Source organism: Protopterus annectens, chromosome 9.part0 (assembly GCF_019279795.1).
Source record: "Protopterus annectens isolate FY-2018-M chromosome 9.part0, PAN1.0, whole genome shotgun sequence".
NCBI lineage: Eukaryota > Metazoa > Chordata > Ceratodontiformes > Protopteridae > Protopterus > Protopterus annectens.
The window spans coordinates 1,934,398,771-1,934,423,824 of record NC_056743.1 but is presented as its reverse complement, the minus strand read 5'-3'; the positions used below and the strand labels follow the sequence as shown (position 1 = coordinate 1,934,423,824).

Genomic DNA, 25,054 nt, shown 5'->3' with positions numbered 1-25,054 from the left:
GGATTCATTCAAATGAACTCTTGGAAGGTCACCCATTTGTTCTCCCCTTGCACACTGTGACCATGGATACCTCCCAACTGGAGTTTGGATGGGGGGAGGATTTCTTGGGAATGACAGTCCAAGGTACATGGTTCCTCCCAAAAGTCTAACATATGTCAATGTCCTAGAAATGAGAGCAGTTCTAGCATTGCAGGCCTCTCAAGACTCTCTAATCCAGGATAATTGCCATTCAGACTGACAATATGTTAGTGGTTTGGTACATCAATAAACAGGAAGGAACTAGGTCTTATCTTCTGCGTCTCTGCGTCTGTCTTAATAGGCAAACTCGTCCAGTTGCTTTCTTACAGCAATGTATATTCCGGGGAAAACCAACATGATTGTGGACAAACTAAGCAGGTCCATTCTGATGCCTGAGTGGCCTCTCAATGTCAAAGTGGTGGAGAAAATTTTCCATTCATGGGGCCAGCTATGCTGTGACCTACTCAACTCCCCTCAACAAGTACAGCAGTCCTTTTCTCCGATCCATCCAATGGGGGAGTCACAGAGATGCTCTGGTCCATGACTGTCCCTCCAATCTCCTTTATGCTTACCCACCATTACAGTTCATCCACAAATTTCTACAGAAAGCTTTCCTGTTGAAGAGCATGGTTACCCTCCCCATTTTGGCCTTGTCAGGTCTGGTTCCCCTTTCTCTGGCCTTAACTTTTACATCCACCCTGGATACTAGATCCAATTCCAGACCTCCTGTCTCACCTGATATGGATGACTCAATTCAGATTTAACAGACCTCAAAGTGACCGCATAGTTTCTCCAATTCCATTGATTGCTAGACAGCACAGGCTCTCCCTCCCCAGTCAGTCAGATCATGTTATCTTCTCAAAAAGCTTCTACTAGAAAGACTTTCAAAAGCAAAGAGAGAAAGTTGTTTTTGGGGCACTTAGCAAGGACTTGGATCCTTTTCCAGCACTCATGCCACCTATGCTTGAGTTTTTGGCTTCAGTTTTCAATGCAGGTGCTAGTTTTTCAACTAATAAAGTTCAACTGGCTGCCATTTCTAATATCCACCTGGGTGAAATTAACTCTATCATATCTTCTTCTAAACTACGTAAAGCTTTCTCATGAGTGTCCTTTTACTTAGACCCTAATTAAAAGATCCTCCTCCTTAGGATTTAACTATCATGCTTCAAGCTTTAACCCAGAGTCTCTCTGAACCATCAGCCACAGCAGATCTAAAATGTTTGATTTGGAAAACAATTTTTCTGACCGATATCACATCGGCTAACCAAGTATTTCAAAGCCACGCTATAGCTTCTAAACCTCCTTACCTGGTTTTCCACAAAGACAGGGTAGGGTGTCTTTGTGGACCGACCTGTCGTTTTTTGCCTAAGATAGCTTCTGTGCCCAACATAAACCACGTCATTAATCTGCCAGTTTTCTTTCAAAATGTTTCAAATAAGGGGAAGTATATGCTCCATCTACTGGGTGTACATAGACAAGTTTGCTTCTATCACCATAGAACCAAAGACTTCTGGAAAAACTGACCAGCTGTTTCCTTCTCTCCTAAAAGATTGGGCAAACTAGTTTCCAAAGTTACAATGGCCAAACAGTTAACTGAATATATCTCCTTACTAAGGTAAAAAAAGTTTTATCCTTGTTAAAGCCTCTCTGAGCTCACTCCCCAAGGCGTATGGCAGTCTCTTCGGGTTTCCTTGGAAGACATTTGTGCATCTGCAACTTAGACTAAGAGAGTGGCCTTTGGCTCTGCAGTACTCCAGAATATCCTTCCATGAGGCCCATCCACAGTTTAAGTAGCTGGGTACTCTGTCCCATCAGTTCAGGAATGAATGAAAAGGGTATCAGATAAAAACGTTATGTACTCACCATAACTTTCCATCTGTGCTGTCCATTTTCATTCTTCCTCAACTTCCCACCCATCTGCTCCCATCCTTTGCTTCTGGAATAATCTAAGAGATTTTACAGGATCCTCAGCTCATTTGAGATCCAGCTTCCTTTTTCTTTGTTTATTTCTGAACAGGTTGTCCCTTTATTTATAGGGGCAACAAACTCTATCTGAGGTATGTTAGGTTGGTGGGGCATTATGAGTAAAGGGAAAAAATGGAAGCTAATCTTCCTGAGATGCACATGCTGAGAAACAGTATACAGTTCTGGCAAATTATACAGTTCTACATCATATGAATAGACTAAAGAAATTTAGGACGCATATCCTAAAACACAGAGGAGAAATAACATGGCAAAGTCAGTCCATCAGGTCTGGATCTCTAAATAAGGTGGCACAGGATCAAGACACACATGATGCTGGGAATTGAACAAGTCATTGATACAAAAATATAGAAATAATCAGTAAATATTTTGCACTCAGTAATGAAGTTTAGTTATACGTTTACACTTTTAGAATTTTCTGTCATTTCAACCTTTTCAATGAATGGGAGAGTAAAAATCTTATTTGCTGACAACATTATATTAAAGATATAAAAACATTACGTGCTCAACAAATTAAAGAACACAACTTGTCATCATAAAATTGGTTACTACTACAAAGTGTAACCATCTATTGTAAAGACGTAGAATTATTAAAAAAAATCATATTTAAACCAACCTTCCACAGTTTCACTTGTATCCAAAGTACTAGATAATGACCTTAAATTTGACAACCTAAAATCCAAATTATACAACATTTTATTAAATTACAAAACCACCTTAACAGCTAAACACGGAACACAATGACCAGAGGTCTTTCACCCAATTTCTCTCAGGCAGATAAAGTTAAATTACTATCTTCTGTAAAAGTCACTTCCTGGAGTCAAGTTTTTACAGAGACCTTTTTTTTAACCCCTGATAAAATTGCCAAATTTTAAAAAATCTGACATTTGCTGGGGATGTTTAACACCTTGTAATGCAGATTGGTTCCATATTTTTTAGGACTGTCCTAATAAGACATTTTTGGAAAGATATTGCAGTATTCCTTTCAGCTTTATTTACAAATAATTTCTCTTTAACCAAAGTACATACTTTTAATGTTAATGAAGCTTATAATATGAAAAAAATCCAATTTTTACCTCTTGTGGACAATTCTAGCACTAGCCAGGAAATGCATCACAAGGAAACAGACCTCCACTACCTCTCCAAGTTTTGAAGATTTGTCTTTATTAAAAGAAATGATAATCAAAGAAACCAGAACTTGGAACATATCCAAAAAGTTTCACTAATAACCCCTGGATAAAGGTTTCATCTCTTACTGAGACTTACTGAACAAATTTTAACCTTGTCTGAAATATCATTTGATTGCCTTTTACATTTTTTTTTTTTGTTTGCAACAGTTGTGATTTCTTTTCTGGCCTTTGTAAATAAAGTAAATAGTTATCTTTTTTCATTTTATATATATTGTTTTATTTATTGTTACTATATTACAAAATATTTTCTTTTCAACACAAACATTTCAAAAAATAGTTTTAACACGTGCGTGCACGTATATATATATATATATATATATATATATATATATATATATAAGATAGATATATATCTACACATAAATACATATACACACCCCTATACATACACACAAACACACACCACACTCACTTATAGCAAGTAATGAAACTTCCTACAATAACTTCTCAAAGCAAAAGCCAGCAATCTCTCAGTGATGTCAATTAAGCTAATTACTGTCCCTCAGCAATGACAACTCAATTTATATTCTCAAACCCAGCTACAATCAGAAGCTTCAATAAAGTCACCCATATGCAAGAGACTTGCTTTGTTACTATAATCTTCACTTATATGCCAAAACTCTTAGCAGCTCAGAACCTAGCCCTGCCGCCTTCCAGCCCTCCTTCAGTGTTCGTACATCAGTCTTTAAAGCACAGTGGGTTAGAAGGCTAACTGGTAGCAAAGAATAAAACCCACTGCATATGCAGCAACTAAGAGCGCAGTGTGAACACTACCATGGTACCATCTCCAGATCCATCTGTGGAAACAGGAAGTGCAAGGAGGTGCGTTACAATCTGCTGTTCCTACTTACCTCCTGGATTGCAGTCATCAACTCATGCTGAACTGTCTCTTGCAAGGTCATGATCTGTTGAATTTGTTCTGTGCAAAATACAAAGAAAAATATTATAAATGCAACTAATGCAGACTGAATATTTTCCACAAGAAATCAGTACTTTAAGTTACTGATTCAACTAGTTGGTCTTACTACATTCTATAATGTTCTGCCAGGTAATTCAAATTCAGGGTCTCTAACTGCTTGACCATGATGCCTCATATCTCTCAGCAGCACACCTTTGGTTTAGCTAATCAAGTTAGTGCTTCTGGACACTGCCCACTAGCCACACATGGCTGAAGGGAAATCATGCAGTAGGCAACTAAGGGACAAAAGTAGTAAACAAGGACAGCACCACAGCAGCTAATCACCTATCTGCAAGTCACAGGTTTTCTTAAGGGACGGTATTTGCACAAAGGTACTATCAAAAGATAAACTGTCACAATCCAACCTGATCACTTCAGCTTTTAATCTCACTGATTTTCCCTAGAAGTTAATTCTCTCTTACCCCTGAATTCAAAGATTCCTTAAGCTTTTCCTAATTATCCCTAGATGACAGGACCATTTCAGCCTCAACAATTCCTCTGGCAGGATACTCCACTTCTCCACAGGCCGCCATTCTGTGGAAAAAAAAGACATCCTAATGTTTCAAAGGTACTGCTTTTATGCAAAATACATCCAGTGCTATCTAGAGTATTTTTTTTTTAAAATAGGACATTTATGAATCCTCTGCCGCCCTGAAAGGTTTCAGCATGCCTCTTTCATATTCACTCATTTTCCAGGGACAATATATTCAAATCATTGATTTCTTCCTCAAACCTTCTTTATAGCATTCTGCTAAACATCTAGGTAGATACAATCTTTAGAATAGTATCCTGTACCCAACTCTAGGTAGGTACGATTTTTAGAATTGTACCCTGTATCCAAGCAGATGCCCTGTAGTATTTATTTAAGGTAGTCTTTTACTGGCTAGTGATGCCCTCATTTGTTACACTTGCTGTATTCTCACCCCAAACTCCTATGCATATTGTGTATGCATGCATTTTATATGCAAACTGTACTTTGCTGTATAGTTTTTCAACTGACGCACATCATGCCACTCGTGTTTCTACTGGTTTCAGCTCAGTCTGGGTAGGGTCAGAGCTAATCCAATGACCCTAGGGGTCTTTTTAAGCCAAGCCATGCATACCAATTCTCTGACCATTTCTGTTACCCCCGACAAGTATAAGCAGGGGCTTGGGAGATGAACCATTTACAGGCTGCTTGTGCCCATTAGAGACACAGGTGCTAAACCAGAGATGAGTTTCTTGTTCCCATCCAATTGTCCAAGTTACACCTGAATTGGGTTAGGGAGGAATGCTGCATCACATGGATGTTCCAGAGACAGGGTAGTTTTTGGGATACATACCAGTCTCTCCAGCAGGTTCTATTTATATCACAGGCAAGGTTTAAGTCTTTAGAACAGGTAATTCTGCTGCTGTTTATTTTGTGGAAATACAGGGGATCAATTAGGGTTGGGCCTGACAATGCCGCATATGCCAGACATAAACCTAACCTCAACAGCCTGTAGGAGACCGAATTCAGGGGATAGTGCTACGAGGTGGTCTGCAAAGGACATGTTACTTATGCTCTGCTTTCCTTTAGTGAGGAACATCTGCGGACTTTCCAGTTGTTGTATGTGCCTGGTTAGGTACACACCAAAGGGGCATTGTACTCCGTGATAGGTCTGATAATACCAAATACAGTGGAACAATGACCTTCTTGGACCTAGATGTCATTCCTTTGTTTACACGTTGCAGAACATAGAATGATTTCCTCACTGTTGTAGACGCATGATGGTCATAGTCTACATTACTGTGTGCGTCACAAAGCCTTAACTACTGGGTCAACTCTTAGGGGTATGCTGCCAATGAAATGGTTATCAAGGGTAGAGGACTTCCCAAAGGATACCATTATGCATTTCTTGGCATTTAGTTTTAGTCCATGGCTCTGACACCAGTTAGACTGTCAGTGCTTCTTGGAGAAAGTACAGTTCTGTAAAATCTTACCATAACCGTATATGTTCTCCTGTTGCAGTATTTTTTACAAAAGGGATCCCCTGCCAAGGGTAGCACCAGTGTCTGGCCAGTTAACCAAAGGCTTAGATTTTATAGACCTACATCACACGTACACTCCCCACTCAAGGCTTGGGGCATAAAAGTGACATAAGGATGTGCATACCTCAGAAATGAAAAGCCCCAGGAGGAACAATTATTTTGAGGAACAAGGAAGAACATGTGCATCCAGAAGGAGAAAACATTTCAGGCAGAGTTCACAGGAAAAGGGCAGAGCAGAAGGGAGGGAGCAAATACTGCAACAGGGAAGAGAAGGACATCTACTGTTATGGTAAGGATTTAACAACTGTACTATGCCCTTCCATATCACTGTTGCAGTATTCTTTACAAAAGGTAAAGCACAAAAGCTCAAGAAGAAACTTGGGAGGAGGAAGGCACAGAGGACCTTCTAGAAACCTATGCAAGACAGCTCTGAGAAAGCCAGCTCTTGCTCTGGAAACAACATCCAAGTTGTAATGCTTAGTGAAGGTATGGACCGAAGTCCAAGTAATAGCCTCAAGGATGGAGCTGGTATCCAATCCTGTGAAAATAAGCACCAGAGGAAGCAACAGCTCTAGCAGAATGAGCCTTTACACAAGTAGAAAGACGCTTCCCATGAAAGAAGCGAAAGGAAATGGCAATGAAACAAGCAAAAGGAAATCGCCTTCAAGATCCAGGAGGATTATGGTTTGCTTAGAAGCAGCCAGACCTAGAGCTCTGGGGATGACAAACAAAAAGCTGCCCAGATTTACGAATGACCTTAGTCTTTTTCAAATAATAGCCGAGCTGTCTATGCAAATCTAAAACTTGAAGAACCTTCTTACTAGCAGACTGCGGTGAAGAAAAAAAAGGAGAGTAAATTAATAGACTAATTGAGAGATATCTGGTTAACTACCTTGGGCATAAAATAAGGATTAGTGCAAAGAACCACACTGTCCCTCTGAAAAACCGAGAGTAGCAGCCATAACAGCCTGTAGTTCAGAGTCCATCTTAGCTGAAGTGAGAGCCAAAAGAAGAACAGTCTTCAAAGTATAATGTTGCAAAGGAAGCTGAAGCTGCAGGCTCAAAAGGAGCCTCAGTCAATTATCAAGAACAAAACTGAGGTTCTAGGAAGGTGGAATAGCTTTCCTGGGAGGCCTCATATGAAGGACACCTTTAAGAAATTGTTTGGCCTCAAACCTAGAGGCAAGATGAGGGAGTCAATAGCAGACGAGCAGAAATGGCCTAAAGGTGAGCTTTAACAGAAGAGTATGCTAACTCAGCATGGAGCAAGTCAAACAAATAAGAGAACCAGAGGGACCTCCACAGAAAGTGGATCCTGGTTATGAGAAAGGCACCAGACAAAAAAATCTCTTCCATTTGGACAAATATGATTTCCTGGTAGTGGGTTTCCTGGCTTCCTGCAGAACCCAAGTATGTCCTCAGAAAAAAGGTGCCTAAAAAGGATCAAAATCCCATCACCCCCAATGTCAGTTAAAAACTGGACAAGTGGGGATGGATTACGGACGCCTGGTCTTGTGTGAGGTAACTTGTGGTGATTGCCTCTGGCCAAGTGAAGGGGGAACCAATGCTGTCTGGAACAAAAGGGACTCACCACCAAGATTAAAATAAACAGAATAAGGGAGAGTCTTGCTTTATCTTGAGAGGACTCATGGAATCAGAGAAGGGGAGAGAAGCTGTAGAGAAACATCTCCTTCCAAGGAAAGGATAGTGCATCCACCTTCTAAACCAGAGGACTTGGGATTGTGGTACAAACAGGAAGCTGCCTTTTTAAAGGAGAGAGAAAGATCTACCAGTGGAGTACCCCACCAATGGACAATGCCCAGAAACACCTCTGTGAAGTATCCGTTTGTAAGCATGTGTAGTCAACCTGCGTCAATATATTTTGCTCTGAAGGAATGTAGATGTCCTGAAAAAGTTACTCAGTACTGGACAATGGAAAAGCCAGTCTGTAAAGGTAGAACCACGTTTTCCCCCTTGCTTCTTGATATACCACATCACTGTTGTATTGTCTGAAGATTTTGAGAGGGTCAGGAAGAAAGAGGGAATGGAAAGTATGAAGTGCAAAAAGGAGAGCTCTCATCTCCTTTATGTTAATGTGATCTGACCTCTGATGGAGGCCACAGACCCTGGACTTTGAGGGAACTGACGGAAGATCCCAACACCTGTCTGAGGCATTCATAGGGGGATGAAAGTCAGGACTCTGGTTGAGAGAAAGCTGATGAATCCACCAGTGAAGCTTGACTATGAGACATGGAATAAAAGGAATGAAAAAATCCAGTGGATGATAGTGTTGAAGTCACCCTGACTTTAGGGACCACTGCTGCATAGGAATGGTGGAGGCCATGAATCCTAGAACATTGAGAAATTCTCTGGCTGTGAGTGAAGCCAGAAGAAGGTAATGAAAAAAATAATTAGACATAGAGAGCCTTGAGGAGGAGACAAAGATGCCAGCATGGGAATGGTATGGATCTTGTAGCTGAGAAACACTATCCTTAAAAGGAACCAGGAGTGACTTCTGAAAGTTCATGGTAAACCTGAAGGCATTGTAAAAGACAAACCATAAATTGGAGGTGCTGAAGCAATACTTCAGGGGACGAAGCCTGAATGAACAAGTTGTCCAGTTAAGGAAACATCTAAACTCCTCTCATTCTGCAAAAGGCAATGACAGGAGTGAGGTATTTGTTGAAAACCCTTGGTGCAACAGAGAGGCCAAAGGGCAAAGCAGAGAAAAAATAGTTGTGTAAAATCTTACCATAACCATAGATGTCCCCCTCTTCCATATTGCAGTATTCTAGGTGTGGGATTTCCTGCCCTCAGGAGACTTGCAAGTCGGCTTCTATACAAAAGCTTCAGCTTGGCTGCTGTAGTATGCGTGTGGCATCACATGTAGGGCCATAAACCAGGGGCCTTAAATGTGACGTCTGCACGTACAATCCTCAGAACTTGAAGGCCAGCAGGCAGAGAATAAGGCCTAGCAGGAGGTATGCCAATTTACAGGTGCGTGACTTGGAGACCCACTGAAATGTAAGTAGTACAGGAAAGGTACAAGACCTGGGGGGGACTGGTGGACGGGAAGGAATACTGCAACATGGAAGAGAAGGACATATATGGTTATGGTAAGATTTTACGCAACTATTCTATGTCCTTATATTCCTATGTTGCAGTATTCTAGGTGTGGGAGCGTACCACAGCTTAAGAGGATGATGGGTTAGTGGTAGATGCAAAGGGTTCTACAAGACCCTGCAGAATTGCCCTGGCAAATCCTGTCCTAGCTCTCTGGAAACTTGGCTCAATTTGTAATGCTTGGTGAAGGTGTGGATGGTGGCCCAGGTGGCTGCTTCCAAAATGGATGCTGTGTCTAGGACTTTCATGAAGGCCCTTGAGGTGACCACAGCTCTAGTGGAATGGGCCTTGATTCCCCTTGGGGGTTCCTTTCCGTGGTAAGAGTAGCAGAAGCAAATAGCTTTCCTCATCCAGCATGCAATGGTTTGCTTGGAGACAACCTTGCCCAGGGCTCTGGGGTGGAAGGAGACAAAAAGCTGGTTAGTCTTTCTGATGGCCTTGTCCAGGTAAAATCCAAGTTGTCTGTGCACATCCAGGGAGTGCAGTACCCTCTCCCCTTCATTAGTGGGTGAGGGGAAAAAAGGTGGGCAGATGAATGGATTGGTTGAGAGAGATCATTGATCATTTTAGGCATAAAGAGGGGTTGGTTCATAAGGATATCCTGTTTTTGTGGAAGATGGTGTAGGGGGGACAGACCATTAAAGCATGCAATTCTGACACTCTTCTGGCTGAAGTGATAGCCACCAGCAGGACTGTCATCCATGTACACATCTGCAAGGAGAAAGGCCCAGCAGGTTCAAAGGGATGTTGGGTTAAATTTCTCTAAGATGTAGTTAAGGTCCCAAGGTGGAGGCAAATGTTTAATAGGTGATCTCATGTGCAAGGCCCCTTTAAGGAAGAGCTTTACGTTGAGTCTGGCAAGCAAGGGGGGGGGGGGTGTTCCAGGGGCAGACAGGCTGAAATGGCCAAGAGGTGTACTTTTACAGAAGAAAGGTCACTTTTTATCAATTGACGCAAGTAGTTTAGAACCAGGGGAACCTCAGCAGAACTGGGGTCCCTCCCCTTTTGCAGACACCATTTTGCAAATCTTTCCCATTTAGCTAGGTAAGATTTTCTGGTGGTAGGTTTCCTTGCCTCCCTTAGGACTGAAAGCGCATCCTCTGAGTAGTAGTGTCCGAAAGGGATCAAAAGTTTATCACCCATAGAGTCAGAGACAACATCTGTACCCGAGGGTGTATGAGAGTTCATTTGCATTGAGACAGTAGGTCCACCTTGTAGGGTAACAAAGTGATTGCCCCTGGGTAATTTGTGAAGTAGAGGGAACCAGTGCTGCCTTGGCCAGTAGGGAGTCACTAACAAGATTTTTGGTTTGTCCTCCTGAATTTTCAGGAGGACTTCCTGAATCAGTGGGAATAGGGGGGGAAGGCATAAAGGAACTTCCCCTCCCAAGAGATGCTGAAAGCGTCCACTCTGCTTGCTACAGGGGAGCGGGTTTTTGAGCAGATCTGCAGTTGCCTGTTCTGGGGGAGGCAAACAGGTCTATTTGTGGAGCACCCCACCGGTGGACTATGTCTAAGACCACCTCCTTATTCAGCATCCATTCATGCTGAGGTGAGTGAGGAGGTCCTGCTCAGGAGATCTGCTTGGTGGTTGTCCTGTTAGGGGATGTAGACAGCCTGCAGGACTAAGTTGAGCCGGGAGGCTAAGTCCCATATCAGCAGGGACAGACTGCACAGCTGATAGGCCTCTGTTCCTACATGCTTGTTGAGGTACCACATAACCTTGGTGTTGTCAGTGACAATCTGGAACACTCCTGGAACCAGAAGGGGGAGGTGGTCTGTAGTGCTAACAGAACTGCTGTCATTTCCTTGATGTTGATGTGTTTGGCCTGAAGAGAAGGATGCCATTTTTCTTGAATCTTGTAAGAGGCCAGAGTTGCTTCCCAACCTGAATCTGAGGCATCTGTATGCATAACTTGGGTTGGGGTGGGTTGTAGTGGGAGCCCCGGGTTCAACTGCACTTGCTGGATCCACCAGTTGATTTCTTGATTCAGACAGGGAAGGAAGGGGATGACCTGCTCTAGGGGATGTAGGTGGTGGGACCAGATGTTTTTCAGGAACCACTGCAACTTGCACATGTGCATTCTTGCCAGTGGTAGAATGGGGATGGCTTCTGCCATTAAACTCAGAAGATGAAGAAAATGCCTTGCCATCACCTTTTGGGATAGTAAAGCTTCCTGGAAGTGGGAAGTTAAAGACAGAACCTTGTCCTGAGGTAGAAAAGCCTTGGAGTCTGTTCTGATTCTGCAGCTGAGGAAAATCTTGTTCTGGCTTGGGATCAGAGTGGATTTGGGGAGGTTGATGGTGAATCCTAGGTTCTGCAGAAGGGACATTGTGAAATGTAGATGCTTTGATAGAGCATTCCTGGACTCTGCCAGGATCAGAATGTCATCAAGATAAGGGTAGATCTGTAGCTCCTGAGTTCTACAGAGGGCAATGGCTGGGACTAGGCACTTTGTAAAGACTCTGGGGGCAATGGACAAACCAAAGGACAAGGTAGTAAATTGGAAATGAGAGAAAGGGCCAGAGAAGTGCAGGAATTGTCTGGGGGAACTCCTGATGGGTATGTGCAGGTAGGCTTCCTTTAGGTCTAGGGTGACCATGAAGGCCTTGGCTGGAATGAGAGGCAGCAAGGTGGGGGGAGAGCATTTTGAAGGAGGGTACCTGAAGATGTAGGTTTAGAAAGGACAGCCCTAAGATGGGTCTCCAGGGACCATCTTTTTTGGGGACCAGGAAGAGACAGGAGTAAAACCCTTTTCCTTCTTGTCCTGGAGGAACAGGTTCTATGGTGCCTAGCTGTAGAAGATCTTCCAGAACATGTGGCATGAGATGGGCCTGGTTTTTGGGGAGGGAAGGGATGCCTCTTCCGGGTGGCTTCTCTTTCCAGGATAGGAAGTACCCTTTTTGGATTATATTTACAACCCGCTGGTCTGAGGTGATGGACTGCCAAAGGGGGAAGACAGTGGGAAAGGCAGGCTGAGAGGGAGGTGGGCAAAGCAGTCGTGCATTACTGGGGCCTTCTCTGTCTTGAAAGGGCTGTCTGGGTTGCTGTGGTGGAGCAGAGGATCTGGAGGTAGTAGGGTCTTCTAGCTCCTCTCCTGGACCTGGAAGAGGAGGGCTGTGGAATAAGTCTTACAAAGGTGGCTTTAGCAGGGTAGTTCCTATAACACATGGGTATGGGCGACATCAGCAGGTGTTTAATGTCCTGGAGTTCTTTACTTTTTTCCCAGTCAAGTTTTAAAAAGGTCAGCGGACTGTTTTCTGAAAAGCACACTGTGGTCCAGAGGGGCGTCCAGGATTTTGGCCTTGAAGTCCTCTGGGAGGTTCTGGAGTCTTAGCCAGGAGTACCTCCTGAGGGCAGAAGCAGATGCTGCAGACCTGCAGGATGGTTCTGCAGCATCATAGCTGCACCAGATGGAGTGCCTGGCTACCTATTGGGCCAAAGAAAGTTTGGATGAGATGTCCGCCTTGCTGGGACTGTCAAGCAAGGAAGCCAGCATGGAGGAGGCTTGAGAGACCAAGTCTAATGCATACTTGGTCATGTGGGTCTGATAATTTATGGCTCTGAAAGCCAAAGTAGAAGTACACCTTCTTCCCCATCCTATCCATGTACTTACTGTCAGTCAGTGGGTAGCAGGCAGGCAGATGGCAGCAGTCTAGATTGCTCATCTGCCATGGTGGCAACAACAGCTGGGTCGGCCAAGGGTGGCTTGACTAAGACTTTGTGGTCCTCTGGTACTTTATAGAAATGGTCAGGACGCTTAGGGGCTGGAGGCTGGGAGTCAGGGGCCTTAGAAGCCACATTGAAGGCATCCAAGTAAGCAGGCAGAACCGCAGAAGGGGAGGGCGATTCCACTTGCAGCAGTTCAAAAGTAACTTTTTCGGGTGTCTGGCATTTGGGAAGTATCCCATTTAAAGTAATCCATCTTGGTGATGGTCTCACCAAAAGTGATGTCCTCAGGGGGAAGAGTCCCTCTCCACAGATTCCTCATCTGGAGAGTAATATTCCTGGGGGAGGCAATCTGGGGATACATAAGAAATGGACTCCTCTGATGAGAAAGAAGAGTCATGCTCTTCCTCCCTGACCTGAGGGGTCATGAATGGGAGGGAAGAAGCAGAGACAGGCCTAGGGCTCAGAAGAGGCAGGGTGCAGGTGGCTGAGGCTGAAGGCCTAAGGGCCACGAAAGACTGTATGAGAGAAGTGGTGAAGGCCTGCCAATCCGGTGTGACTTCTGAAGTGGAAATATGTTTAGTTTTCTGCTTCTTTTTGGCCGGAGAGGATGTAGAGGCCTGGCGTCAGGTGTGGAAATTTGCACATCTGAGGTCTGGATCCCTGCCAGAGGTACCACTGAAACTGGTTCCCCCTCAACGGGCAATGTCCGAGTGAGCTCAGAGGACATGCCGGTCGTCGGCTGTGAAACGGCTAACTCTAGGGACGTCGCTGCAGTCGACAGATCCTCCAAGCGCACCTCAACCCCTAGATCGGCAGTTGATGGTGCGTTGGGAAGCAGAGAGGCAGTCAAAGGCAGCCTAGGAATCTTGGCCTTCTTGCGTGAAGGTTCAGGTGTGGCCTCTGATGCAGGATCCATCCTAAGGTCTAACCACTTGAGGTGTTGGTTCTCAAGATAAAGATTCAACACTGCTAGCCAGTTGTGCAAGGTCTTAGGCACAAACAATTGACAAATAGCACAAGAGGAGTGACAATGTTCCTGGCATAGGCAAAAAAAAATCTGTCATGGGCGTCCTTATGGGGTATCTGGCGCCTGCATTGGCATGTTCCCTTTTTTTCCTGACATCAGCCAAAGGCTACAACAACCAAGCGTTAGCTAGAACTATCTTTAAAAATAAGAACATTTGAAACCCAACGGGCTACTTATCTTTAAGATGCGACATCTGTGAAGAGGCAATCGTACGATGCAAATGTCGGCTAAAAAGTTCTGAGGATTGTGCGTACAGACATCACATTTAAGGCTGAAATGCTTGTATAGAAGCCGACGTACGAGTTGGGGCAGGAAATCCCAAACCTAGAATACTGCAACACAGGAACAGAATGACATCTTGGAATGCAAGGAAGAAAAAAACGTTTTGAAAAGGGGATGACTAGGGATGTGAAAACCGTATCCCTCAATCTCATGTATACCCAAGAAAGCTTGGAGAAGAGGAGGAGGAGGAAACAGGGTTTGAAGGGACAACAACCAAAAGGAAGGGACCTTTAGAAAGGTGTTGAGCTAAGAAAGGTCCATAATGGGTCTCTATGTGCCTTCTTTCCTGGAACCAGAAAAATTTCAATTCCTAAAAAACCTTGCCTTTACCTCAGAGGGACGAACTTCAAAAGCTCAGCAGCAGCACCAAAAAGGCTCTCATTATCCAGGACAACAAAGTACAGTTGTGTACATTTGCCATAAAAGTAGATGTTCAAGTGTTCTCACTGCTGCAGTTGGGACTATCAGACTGCTGGGATTTTCTGCTGTGAAAGCCCCTGGCCGGCCCGACTGCCAGAGAAAACTGTTTTTGCCTCCCAGGCTGGCTACCACCCTTACTGACGTCAGTATAAAGCTTGGGTATAAAGGGAGCCAGCTTGTGTCATCACTTCTGCTTAGGAGGAGCCCCCAAGTGCACGCCTATGAGGATCTAGGAGGAGCCCCCAAGTGCACGCCTATGAGGATCAAGGTAAAGTGGACTCGAGGAGACACCCCCCCCCCAAAGTGTAACTAAGGTGAGCCAAGAATAGTGGACCCAAACCAGGGTTGAGAGATGTAGGGTCCATTGCTGACTTTAGCAGCCTACCTAGTAGGCAGAGTCGGTATGAGGGAGGGAGGGAGGAAAGAGAGAAGACTGCAACAATGAATACACTCGAACATCTATATTTATGGTAAGTGTACACAACTGTACTATGTACATCGTGTTTCACTGTTGCAGTCCTGACTTCTAGGATGATTTCCAAAGCTTTAGAGTGGGTGGAAGGAGATAAAGGAGAGAAGAGGATTCTCTGCAGGACTACAGATGCAAAACCTGCCCTACACTTGGAAAAGGTTGCCAGGTGGTAATGCCTAGTGAAAGTATGGACAGAAGGCCAAGTGGCTGCCTTCTAAGATGTCCTTAGTGGGAGCCCCTTTGATGAAAGCTGTAGAAGCACCTGTGGCCCTAGCAGAGCGTGACCTTATCAAATCAGGGGCTTTTTACCATAACTAACAGAAGGAGATGCAGTGGGAAAATCCCCTTGGAAATGGTTTGATTAGAAGCCAGTTTTCCTTCTCAACTTGGGACAAAGGTAATGAACAGCTGGTCTGTTTTCCTCAAAGATTTAGTCCTGTCTAGGTAGAAGTGTAGCATCCTATGTACCTCCAGACAGTACAGTAATCTTTCCTATTTGTTTTGATGGTTGGGAAAGAAGGTAGGTAAGATGAATGGCCCGATTCAGACACGTTAGTAACCACCTTTGGAATGAAGGAAGGATTAGTTCGGAGGGAGAGACTGCCTTTATGGAAGATAATGAAAGGCTCCACTGCCATTAGGACCTGCTACTAGGAGACCCTCTTGGCTGAAGTGATAACCAGTACTAGGGCTGTCTTCCAGTTAAGAAACTAAAGTGGTAGAGGCTGCAGGCGCAAAAGGAGCCTATGTTGATTTTCCAAGACAAAGTTGAGGTCCCAAGGAGGGACCCTACAAAATTGCTTCAGTAAAGGGTGAGAATAAATTGGTGGATGACTAGGGAAGTGGGCAGAGATGGCTGAGGCATATATCTTGGAGGAATAAGAGGCCTTTCTCCACTAGGTTGGCCAGGTACTCCAAAATGTTGGAAGTGTTAACAGAATTGGTTGAAGCTGTTGCTTCTGTTATCAAACAGAGAATCTTTTCCACTTATCTGAGTAAGATTTTCTTGTGCTAGGCCTTCTAGTCTCTTAAAATAGTTTGTACCTGCTGACCTAGGTTGGAGGAGCAGTAGGGTGTTGTGGAATAAACCACACAGTCAGTGTGTCTGAAGGTTGGGGTGGCACAATCCTCCTCTCGTTCTGGTTGAAGAGGTCCACTGTTTGTAGTAATATCAACGGCTTTAGATTGGTGAGCTCGAAGGGGAGAAGGAACCAGTGCTGTCTGGATCAGTCTAGTGTTATTAGAATGGCCTTTGGGCACTCCTGTCTGATCTTCAGAAGCACTAGAGGCAACAGGGGTAATGGTGGGAAGGCATAAATGAGGAGTTGTGTCCAAGGAAAGGAGAAAGCATCCGTTCTCCATGCAGATGTCTGCCTTGTCCTTGTGCTGAACTTCTTCAGGTGAGCATTTTCCTTGCTGGCAAAACATCCAGATATGGGACCCAAGTTACTGTGGTATGGATTGGAAAACTTCCCGATGGAGATGCCAATCATTGGGGTCCATCAGATCATGAGGTGGTCTGCCAGGGTATTCTTTTCACCTGGCAGGTACTGTGCCATGAGAAGCAGGCCTAAAGATTAAGTGGTTTCCTATATTTGAATGGCCAGGTGGCGCAAATGGGTAGGAATGCATGCCTCCCTACCCATGTACCACATGACTGTGGTATTGTCTATTTGTAGTACTAGGACCCCCGGGTCATATTTGTCCTTGAAAAGTACAGTTTTGTACCTACCATAAATGTAGATGTTCGAGGATTCCATTGCTGCAGTCCTTACTATTGGGTATAGTGTCGGATACCAGAGTATACAGGGCGGGCGCATACTGGCGGCGTCAGTACGTCAGGGTATACTAAATGACCGACGTCATATCCTCAGTCTTTTCTTGCCCCAGATGTCAGAAGACCCTAAAAAGACAAGGCCCAAAATACCTGCACCAAAGACATGTACAATATATACAAGAATATATACAAAAATATAAGCATGTAAACTCACCTACACAACCACTAAACACAGAGGGAAGGAGGATGCAGCAATGGAATCCTCGAACATCTACATTTATGGTAGGTACAAAACTGTACTATGTTCTTCGTTTTCCATTGCTGCAGTCCGTAGAATCCCAAAGCAGAGGTAAGGGAGGCTGGCAAATCATAAAGAAGTAGGAGCTGACAACATGCCTTGCAAAACCGCTGTGGCAAAACCAGCCCTAGACTTAGAGTAGATAGGAAGGTGATAATGCTTAGAGAAAGTATGCACTGAACTCCAAGTAGCTGCTTCCAAAATATAAATGCTGTTGAAGTGGCAGTAGCCCTAGTGGAATGAGGCCTAATCCCAGCTGGAATCTCCTTGCCATGATGGGAATAACAAAATGCAATGCAAAAGCCAATCCACCTAGAAATAGTTTGTTTTGACACAGGCTTGCCCTGTGAACTCAAAGCAAAAGAAACAAACAACTGCTGAGACTGCCTAAAATCCTTAGTCCTGCTTAAATAATAATTGCCTGTGTACATCTAAAGTGTGCAAAATCTTTTCCCCTTTATTTTGAGGGTCTGCATGGCAAATGAATAGTTTGGTTTAAAGCCACACTAGAAACCACCTTAGGCATAAAGGAAGGATTAGTACGTAATGATACCCTATCCTTATGGAAAATCAAAAGGGCTCTACTGCCATAAGGGCCTGCAACTCAGACACCCTTCTTGCAGAAGTAATAGCCAACAGAAAAGCAGTCTTCCATGACAAGTATTTCAATTCAGCAGTAGCTGCAGGCTCAAAAGGTTGTAGAGTAAGTTTTTCCAACACAAAATTGAGATCCCAAGCAGGAGTAGGAGGGGGTCTTATATTCTTTGCCCCTCTAAGAAACTGCTTGAACAAAGGATGTGAAAACAAAGGTGGGTCACAATCATAGTGAGCTGAAATTGCTGCAGCATGAATCTTAATGGAAGAGAAGGACAAACCTTTGTCCAATAACTCAGTAAGATATTGAAGAGCCACACTCAAATTAGGCTCAGAAATCTCCAAATTCTTTGCTGTACTCCAAAATAAAAATCTCTTCCATTTTTCTCTCCTTGTACTAGGTCTTCTAGCTTCCATAATCACATTTAAAACTTGTTGAGGAAGTTGAGACCTGCTGTGTTTCAACACAGAATATGCCAGGCTGTTAGATGAAGAGAGTGAAGCTTGACATTGAGCAGATGACCGTCCTTCTGAGATAACAGATGAGGAATCAGAGGTAAAGGCCATGGCGGCTTCTTTACCAGACTCCGTAGTAGTGGGTACCAGTGTTGCCGAGGCCAATCTGGAGCTATCAAAATCATCCTTGGCCTGTCTTGTCTGACCTTTAATAGTACCTTTGGAAGAAGAGGCAGAGGTGGAAAGGCATACACATGAAGGTTTTTCCAACTGAAAGACAGAGCATCCACTTTCCAAGCTGTGTGATGAAACCCCTTTGTGCAATACTTTGGCAGCTGGTGGTTTAGTGGAGAAGCGAACAGATCTATGTCTGGAGTTCCCCATGACACTGTCAATTTCTGAAATACATGAAGATCCAGTTTCCACGGATCCATGATTTGTCTGCTTAACACATCTGCTAAGGAGTTCTGTGCTCCTGGCAGAAACCTTGCCTGAAGAGTTAGTTGCAAGCTTAGCAGTCTCCCATAAAATCATTGCTTGCCTGCATAGAGGATAAGAATGTGTTCCCCTTGCTTGTTGATGTACCACATGACAGTTGTGTTGTCTGTTAGAATCAACACCTGCCCTGGAAGAAGTAACTCCTTGAAAGCCATTAATGCAAACTGGACTGCTAACATCTCCTTCATGTTGATATGTAGATGCTGTAGTCTGGCAGGCCACTTGTCTTGTATCCACTTTCCATTTAGATGAGCTCCCCAAGCAATGTCCGAGGCATCTGTCGTTAAAATCTGACTTGCCTCTGGGAGAGTCCCTTGTTTAGGTGACATTCCTGAGCCCACCACAAGAATTCTTTTTGAAGGCAAGGTATTATTTGAATGACAGTGTCCAAATCCTGGCAGTGCTGTGTCCATACATTTTTGAGATACCATTGTAGCTTCCTCATATGCAGTTTGGCATTGGGAAGCACCAGAATCATGAACCCTAATGCTTGAAGGACTGTCCTTGCAGTCAGCACGGACTGATGAGATAGTTGATGGAAGTAAAGTGACAGACTCTTTTGTTTGTCAGGCCATCTGGGCTGCTGTATTCAGTCTCACACCCAGAAAGCACATGTCTTGAGAGGGTACTAGACTGGACTTTATTTCGTTCACAGAATACCCTAGGCATCTTAGCACTGCTATAACATATTCCAGATGCTGTAGAAGGTCTTCCTTTTCTTGAGCCAGGATCAGGCAGTCGTCCAAGTAAGGATAGATTTGAATTCCTTGAAGCCTGAAGTAAGCTATCACAGGAGCCAGAACCTTTGTGAAGACTCTGTAGATAAGCCAAAGGGCAATGCAGAGAACTGATAATGAGAATTTCCAGCTGATACTTCCTGCAACTTAGCCTTATAGGCACATGAAGGTAAGCTTCCTTGAGATCTAAAGTTACCATCCAGTGATCCAACATCTTGAACTTGGGAATGTCCAGAAAAGTGTTGAGGAGAGATAAATCCAAAATTGGTCTCCACGTGTTCCCCTTCTTTGGTACTAGGAACGAATAAAATCCTAGGCCCCTTTCTGATACAGGGACTGGCTGAATGGCCCCATCTGGAGTAACTGAGAAACTTGCTTGTGAGCCTCCTTTCTTTGTGGAGGAGGCATTGTATGGAAATAAAATCGAATGATATCCAACACCCATTTGTCTTGAGTAATTAAATCCCAATTTTCTTTGAAAGAGACAGTCTTCCTCCCAAAGGAGCTGCCAGGCGAGAATCTACTGGCAGCTGGTCATTGGGTCTGTTTACGAAAGGACTGACCCCTGCCTCACCAGAAGTCTGAGCAGGTGAACTCCCTGTTCTAGGCCTAAAGAACCCACGTCTAGACCTACCCCTAGACTGGGAATCATAAGCAGGATATGTCCACCCCTTAGCAGGCCAATTTCTACTAAACAAAAATCTTTAACAGTTTGCATAGACTTAGCTTTGTCCTCCATTTTCTTTAAAACTGCTTCCACAGGCGATCCAAACAACACATCAGACTGTAAAGGAGCATCCAAAATCCTTGTCTTAACATGCTCAGCTAAATTCTGATCCTTCAACCAGGCATGCCTGAGGCCTGTACAGCATCAAAACCACATTGCAAAGAATGCTTACCCACTTGTTCAGACACATGAACCAAATCCAGCAACTCTTTACACTCAATACCTTCATCCACCTTAGATTTTAATTGTGAAAGGAGATAATTCTGATATTTTAGCATGTGAAACTGACACTCATGGCTAGAGTGGAAGAAGTATACACTTTCTTTCCCCACCTATCCAAAGCCCTTGCCTCTTTATCAGTGGGAACAGGATTTTTAACCACAGAAGCCTTAACACCTTTAGGCCCTTGAGAAATAGTTTCTGGGTCCCTAGGACTCTTAAACAAATACTTATGAGCTTGGCACCCTATAATACCTATCAGGCTTAACAGGAGCAGGAGGCAAAGAGTCAGGGTTCAGGGAAGCCTCTGCAAAAACATCTTCCACCACATTCAACACAGGAGGAATAGCTAGTGCTCCCTCATGGAATGCAGAGTCTCTGAAAATGAGAAATCCTCAGGAGGAGGAATCATCCACATCAGAATCAGAATAAGTAGGATACTCCTGCAAGTCTTCAGAAGACTCTGAAGCCTCTGAACACTGTTCAAAACTATCAAACTCGGTTCCACCCTAGGCCTCTTATCAGGGCATAGAACCTCTAATCATAGTAATCAAATCTTCTGCCATTTTAAGCATATGTTTCTTAGGTACAGAACCAACAGTAAAGTTTCTGCCTGAGACTCCATGGAAACTCCTGGCAAAACCTCTGGCTCCACTGAGGGTTCATCAACCCTAGGCTTCACTGTTTTGTCCTTGCAGCTTGGACGCCGAAGGCGCGTCGGCATCCGCGGGCATTTTATATTTACAGCGCTTCCCAAACACTAACCTGGCACAGTCTAACCTCCTCGCAAGAAAAACAAAATGTTCTTCCCCGGGACTTAGCCAACAACTCTGTCGTCTGAAACTCCGGTTTCGAATAAATATTTCAGAACAACCAACCTGCTCGCGAAAAAACTGCTTCTGCCGACCATCTGAAAAGACTAAATATGACGATTCATGTCATGCATACCAGCGATAGTCCACGCGCGCGACCTGACCCCCGACCGACCTTCCTGGTATATACTCTCTGGTATTGGGCCTCCTGGTGGCGGACTATACAATAGTAAGGACTGCAGCAATGGAAAACGAAGAACATCCATTAAATTATTTTGTACTGCCATGAGTTATTTCCAATTTATGTGCCTCTTTTCTGTGGCAAGCGGCCCATAACCATTGAGTTTGGATAGTTTGGAGAGTTTGGAGAGTTTGGGTATGCCCCACCGCTGTTTCTGAAACATCTGTGGTGAAGCTTTTGCCCTGAAGCAAGAATCTTAAGGGTAGATCTTGATTTTGGGTACAAGCCTGTACCCACCATACAAACTCCTGTTTGAGGCAAGGTATCAAGGGTACTTGGGCATCCAGGGGTTGTAAGCTCTGGCACCATATGCTTTTCAGGTACCAGTCCAGCTTACTCATGTACAGCCTAGCCAAGGGTACTATAAGAATACAGGATGCCATGTACCCCACTGCTCTGATGAATTCTCTGGCAGAGATACTTTGATTTTCTTGCATCTTGGAAGTAATCTGCTGAAAAGGTGACCTTAATCGGAGAGGGGGGGCTCTCTGCAGGAAGGAGTCCAGGAGAGTTCCCAGGAAGACTGTCTGGATGGAACCAGGCTGGATTTCTTGACATTTAGAGTCAACCCCAGAAAAGTCAGGTCCTGTGTGAATTTCAGATCCTTGTTTATCTTTGGAATCTCTGCTGTTTTGTATTACACAATCGTCCAGGTAAGGGTAAATCTTGACCCCTTTGGTTCTGCAACAAGCAATGACTGGAGCCAGGCACCATGTGAAAATCCTTGGAGCAGTAGATAACCCAAAGGCAGAGCTGAAAACTGATCACTTCAGAGCAAGCTCCTGTCACTAAAAGCTTCTGGGTGACGTTTGAATAGGAACATGTAAGTAGGCATCCTTCAAGACTATTGAGATCATGTAGGCCTCAGGAGATATCATGGGTAGTCATTTTTGAAGTGTCAGCATTTTGAACTTTCGTATCCAGAGGTACTGGTTTAAGCTTGACAGGTCCAGGATAAGGTGCAAAGATCCTTTTCTTGGGACTAGGAATAACCTTGAATAAAAGCCTTTTCCTTTTTGTTCCTCTGGAAATGGCTCTACTGAACATAGATTTTGTGTCCGTTAGACAGCCTGGGTTTTTTGATTTTGGGGGTACATCGGGAAAACCTGAGAAAGCTAAAGGCTCTTTGAAAGTGAGTTTGTAACCATTTGCAATAATGTTTAGAATGTACTAATACGAAGTAATGTGGGTCCAGTTTTGGAGGAAGAGAGACCGTTGTTGTCCTAGTTTTGGGGTGGTGGTGGTGGGAGGGTGGAGTGGTGGGATAGAGCCATAAATTGCTCTCTGGCTGTGGTCTAGAACTCTATTGCCTGGGTGTTTCAGGGTTCCATTACCTTGATCTCTGTTGATGATGCCTTTGCCTGAAAGCTCTTTTTGGAGCCTCTTCTGTCTACTCCTAGGCTGGGTAGGAAAGGACCAATGTTTAGCTGGAAAGTTCCTGCTGAACCTAGGTGGCTGTACCTGTAGGAAGTCCTTAACTGTTTGCATGGACTTAGCCTTGTCCTCCATCTTTTTGAGAACTGCTTCAGCTTTTGGGCCAAAGGGGAGTGTCCAAGAGATTTGCCTTTACATGATCAGGCAGAGACTGCTCTCTAAGCCATGCTTGTCTCCTAATTACTGAACCTGTGACAGCTGCCCTGCAGGATGCCTCCATGGCATCATAGCCACAATGCAGTTTGTGTTTGGCCACCTGGAAACTGGAGTGACAAGTCCAAATGTTCCTTAGAAAGATTTTTTTTTTAATCTTCCATGGTTGCAATTTTTAGTTTGAGCTGATCCAGGATGGTTTGCAGATACTTGATCATATGGAACTGTCAGTTGATGGCCTTCACAGATTAGCGAAGTTGTATACCTTCTTTCCGAATCTGACTAGGGGCCTACTCTCCTTGTCCATGGGCAGGGGATTTTTGGAGACACTGATCTTAGCCCCCCCTTAGGTCCTGGAGTGACAACTTCTGGATAAGTAGAAGGATTCTTAAATAGTTATGGGTGTCTTCACCCTGTAAAATCTGTCCGGTTGCCTAGGGGCAGGGGGGAAGTTTCAGGATTCATGGAGGCAGCCCGAAAAACATCCTCTACTACTTCCAAAATGATAGGGATAGCTAAAGACCTGTGCTCAGGGAGGTCCAGAAACCCCCTAACTCTTCTTGGCATGGGGATAATCTTGTGCTTCCCAATGAAAATGCTGTCTCACAACATGAAGCGTGTCCCTGGACATTTAACCCACTGGATCATAATGGACCTCATAAATAAAGACATAGGGAATTTGCAGACTTTGGATCCATCCCAGTTTTTTTTTTTGTCAGCAGATCATGCCTTCTAAACTTGGGTGAACTTTTTCAGTCACAAAACCACAGCCATGAGGAAAGGGAGTCCATAGCCTACACCTCTACCGATCTGAAGAATCCTGATACAATATACCCCTTTCGGTATCTTGAAAAAAACATCCAAAAATGTTAACCCATACATCACAAGATGGGTTGCAAACTGGCTGAGTGACAGAACCCACAGGGTCAGAGTTGGTGGCGGGTGGTCAGACTGCTCAGAGCCTTCAACAGTGGTGTACCACAGGGCTCAGTCCTGTCCTGGGCTCTTGGCTGTTACTTTTCTACTTTTCCAGCACACACAGGAGGGTTATGGGAGTAGTTTGGGGATGACTGCACTGCAAACTGAAGCCATAAACACATCTGACACATGGAGGTGAAGCAGAGGGAAGGTTCTCCACATATTCTAATTCTTCATAGAATGTGTAAGCTGAGCTGGAGTCCTCCATGTCTGAATCTGCCTCAGATAGGTAGGGTTTGGGGTCAAGATCAGAACAGGTATCCCTTTTCCTTTTTCCAGGGGTAGCCTCATTTGTGGTCTGTCTGGCCAGCCCTTACAATGCTAATCAAGTCCACAGCCATACTAATCAAATCCCTTTAGAATCCTGGTAACTAGAAGCCTGTAAGGCTAGGCAGAGGTGCTGCCACACTACTTTTTCTTGGGGGTAGGTTTGGTCTTAGGCCTAGATGCATTCAATGTCCTAGTACTTGACACACTGAAAATACACCAGCGTAAGCCTAGGTCTTGATGTGCTGCCGGTTAAGGAGTGCTCGCCGGAAGCCATGGTCTGCCGAGCTGCCTCGGACCCAACCGATGAGCTGAAGACATGAGTAGTGGAAGTAGAAGGAACCAAAGGCATGTAGGACTCCAAATGGGTCTTGATAGAGGCCTGGGTCATTGTTTCAAATGTCGAAGGGGGCTGCAAAGGCACCTCACCTTCTTCAACAATCAGTCTAGGAGAGTCAGGTGGGGAGTGATAGTCATCCAATGGCTTAGGCTCAAGTTTCTTCTGTTTTTTTGCACATATGCACCTTGAGATTGGGGTGACTGATTCTTGTCTTAGAAAAACTAAGAATTTGGCCCTATGCCTAATAGTTCTAGCGTTAAACCTAGCACAAAAATAATTTGGGATGTTGTGGTCTGGGCCTAGGCAAGTAACACACGGTATGGAATTCTCTGTGTGGGATTTGTTTACCACAGCAGAAACAATTACTT

General features: G+C 44.3%; 1 protein-coding gene across 1 annotated transcript in view; it reads right to left on the bottom strand.

The window, feature by feature from the left end:
* HOOK2 (hook microtubule tethering protein 2) overlaps positions 1-25,054 on the bottom strand; it is a gene marked incomplete in the record, with an annotated part of 1,827,100 nt that overhangs the window by 1,403,696 nt on the left and 398,350 nt on the right. Inside the window, 1 exon segment of the mRNA XM_044084742.1 lies at positions 4,043-4,110. Within this exon segment, the coding sequence (XP_043940677.1) occupies positions 4,043-4,110 (68 nt within the window).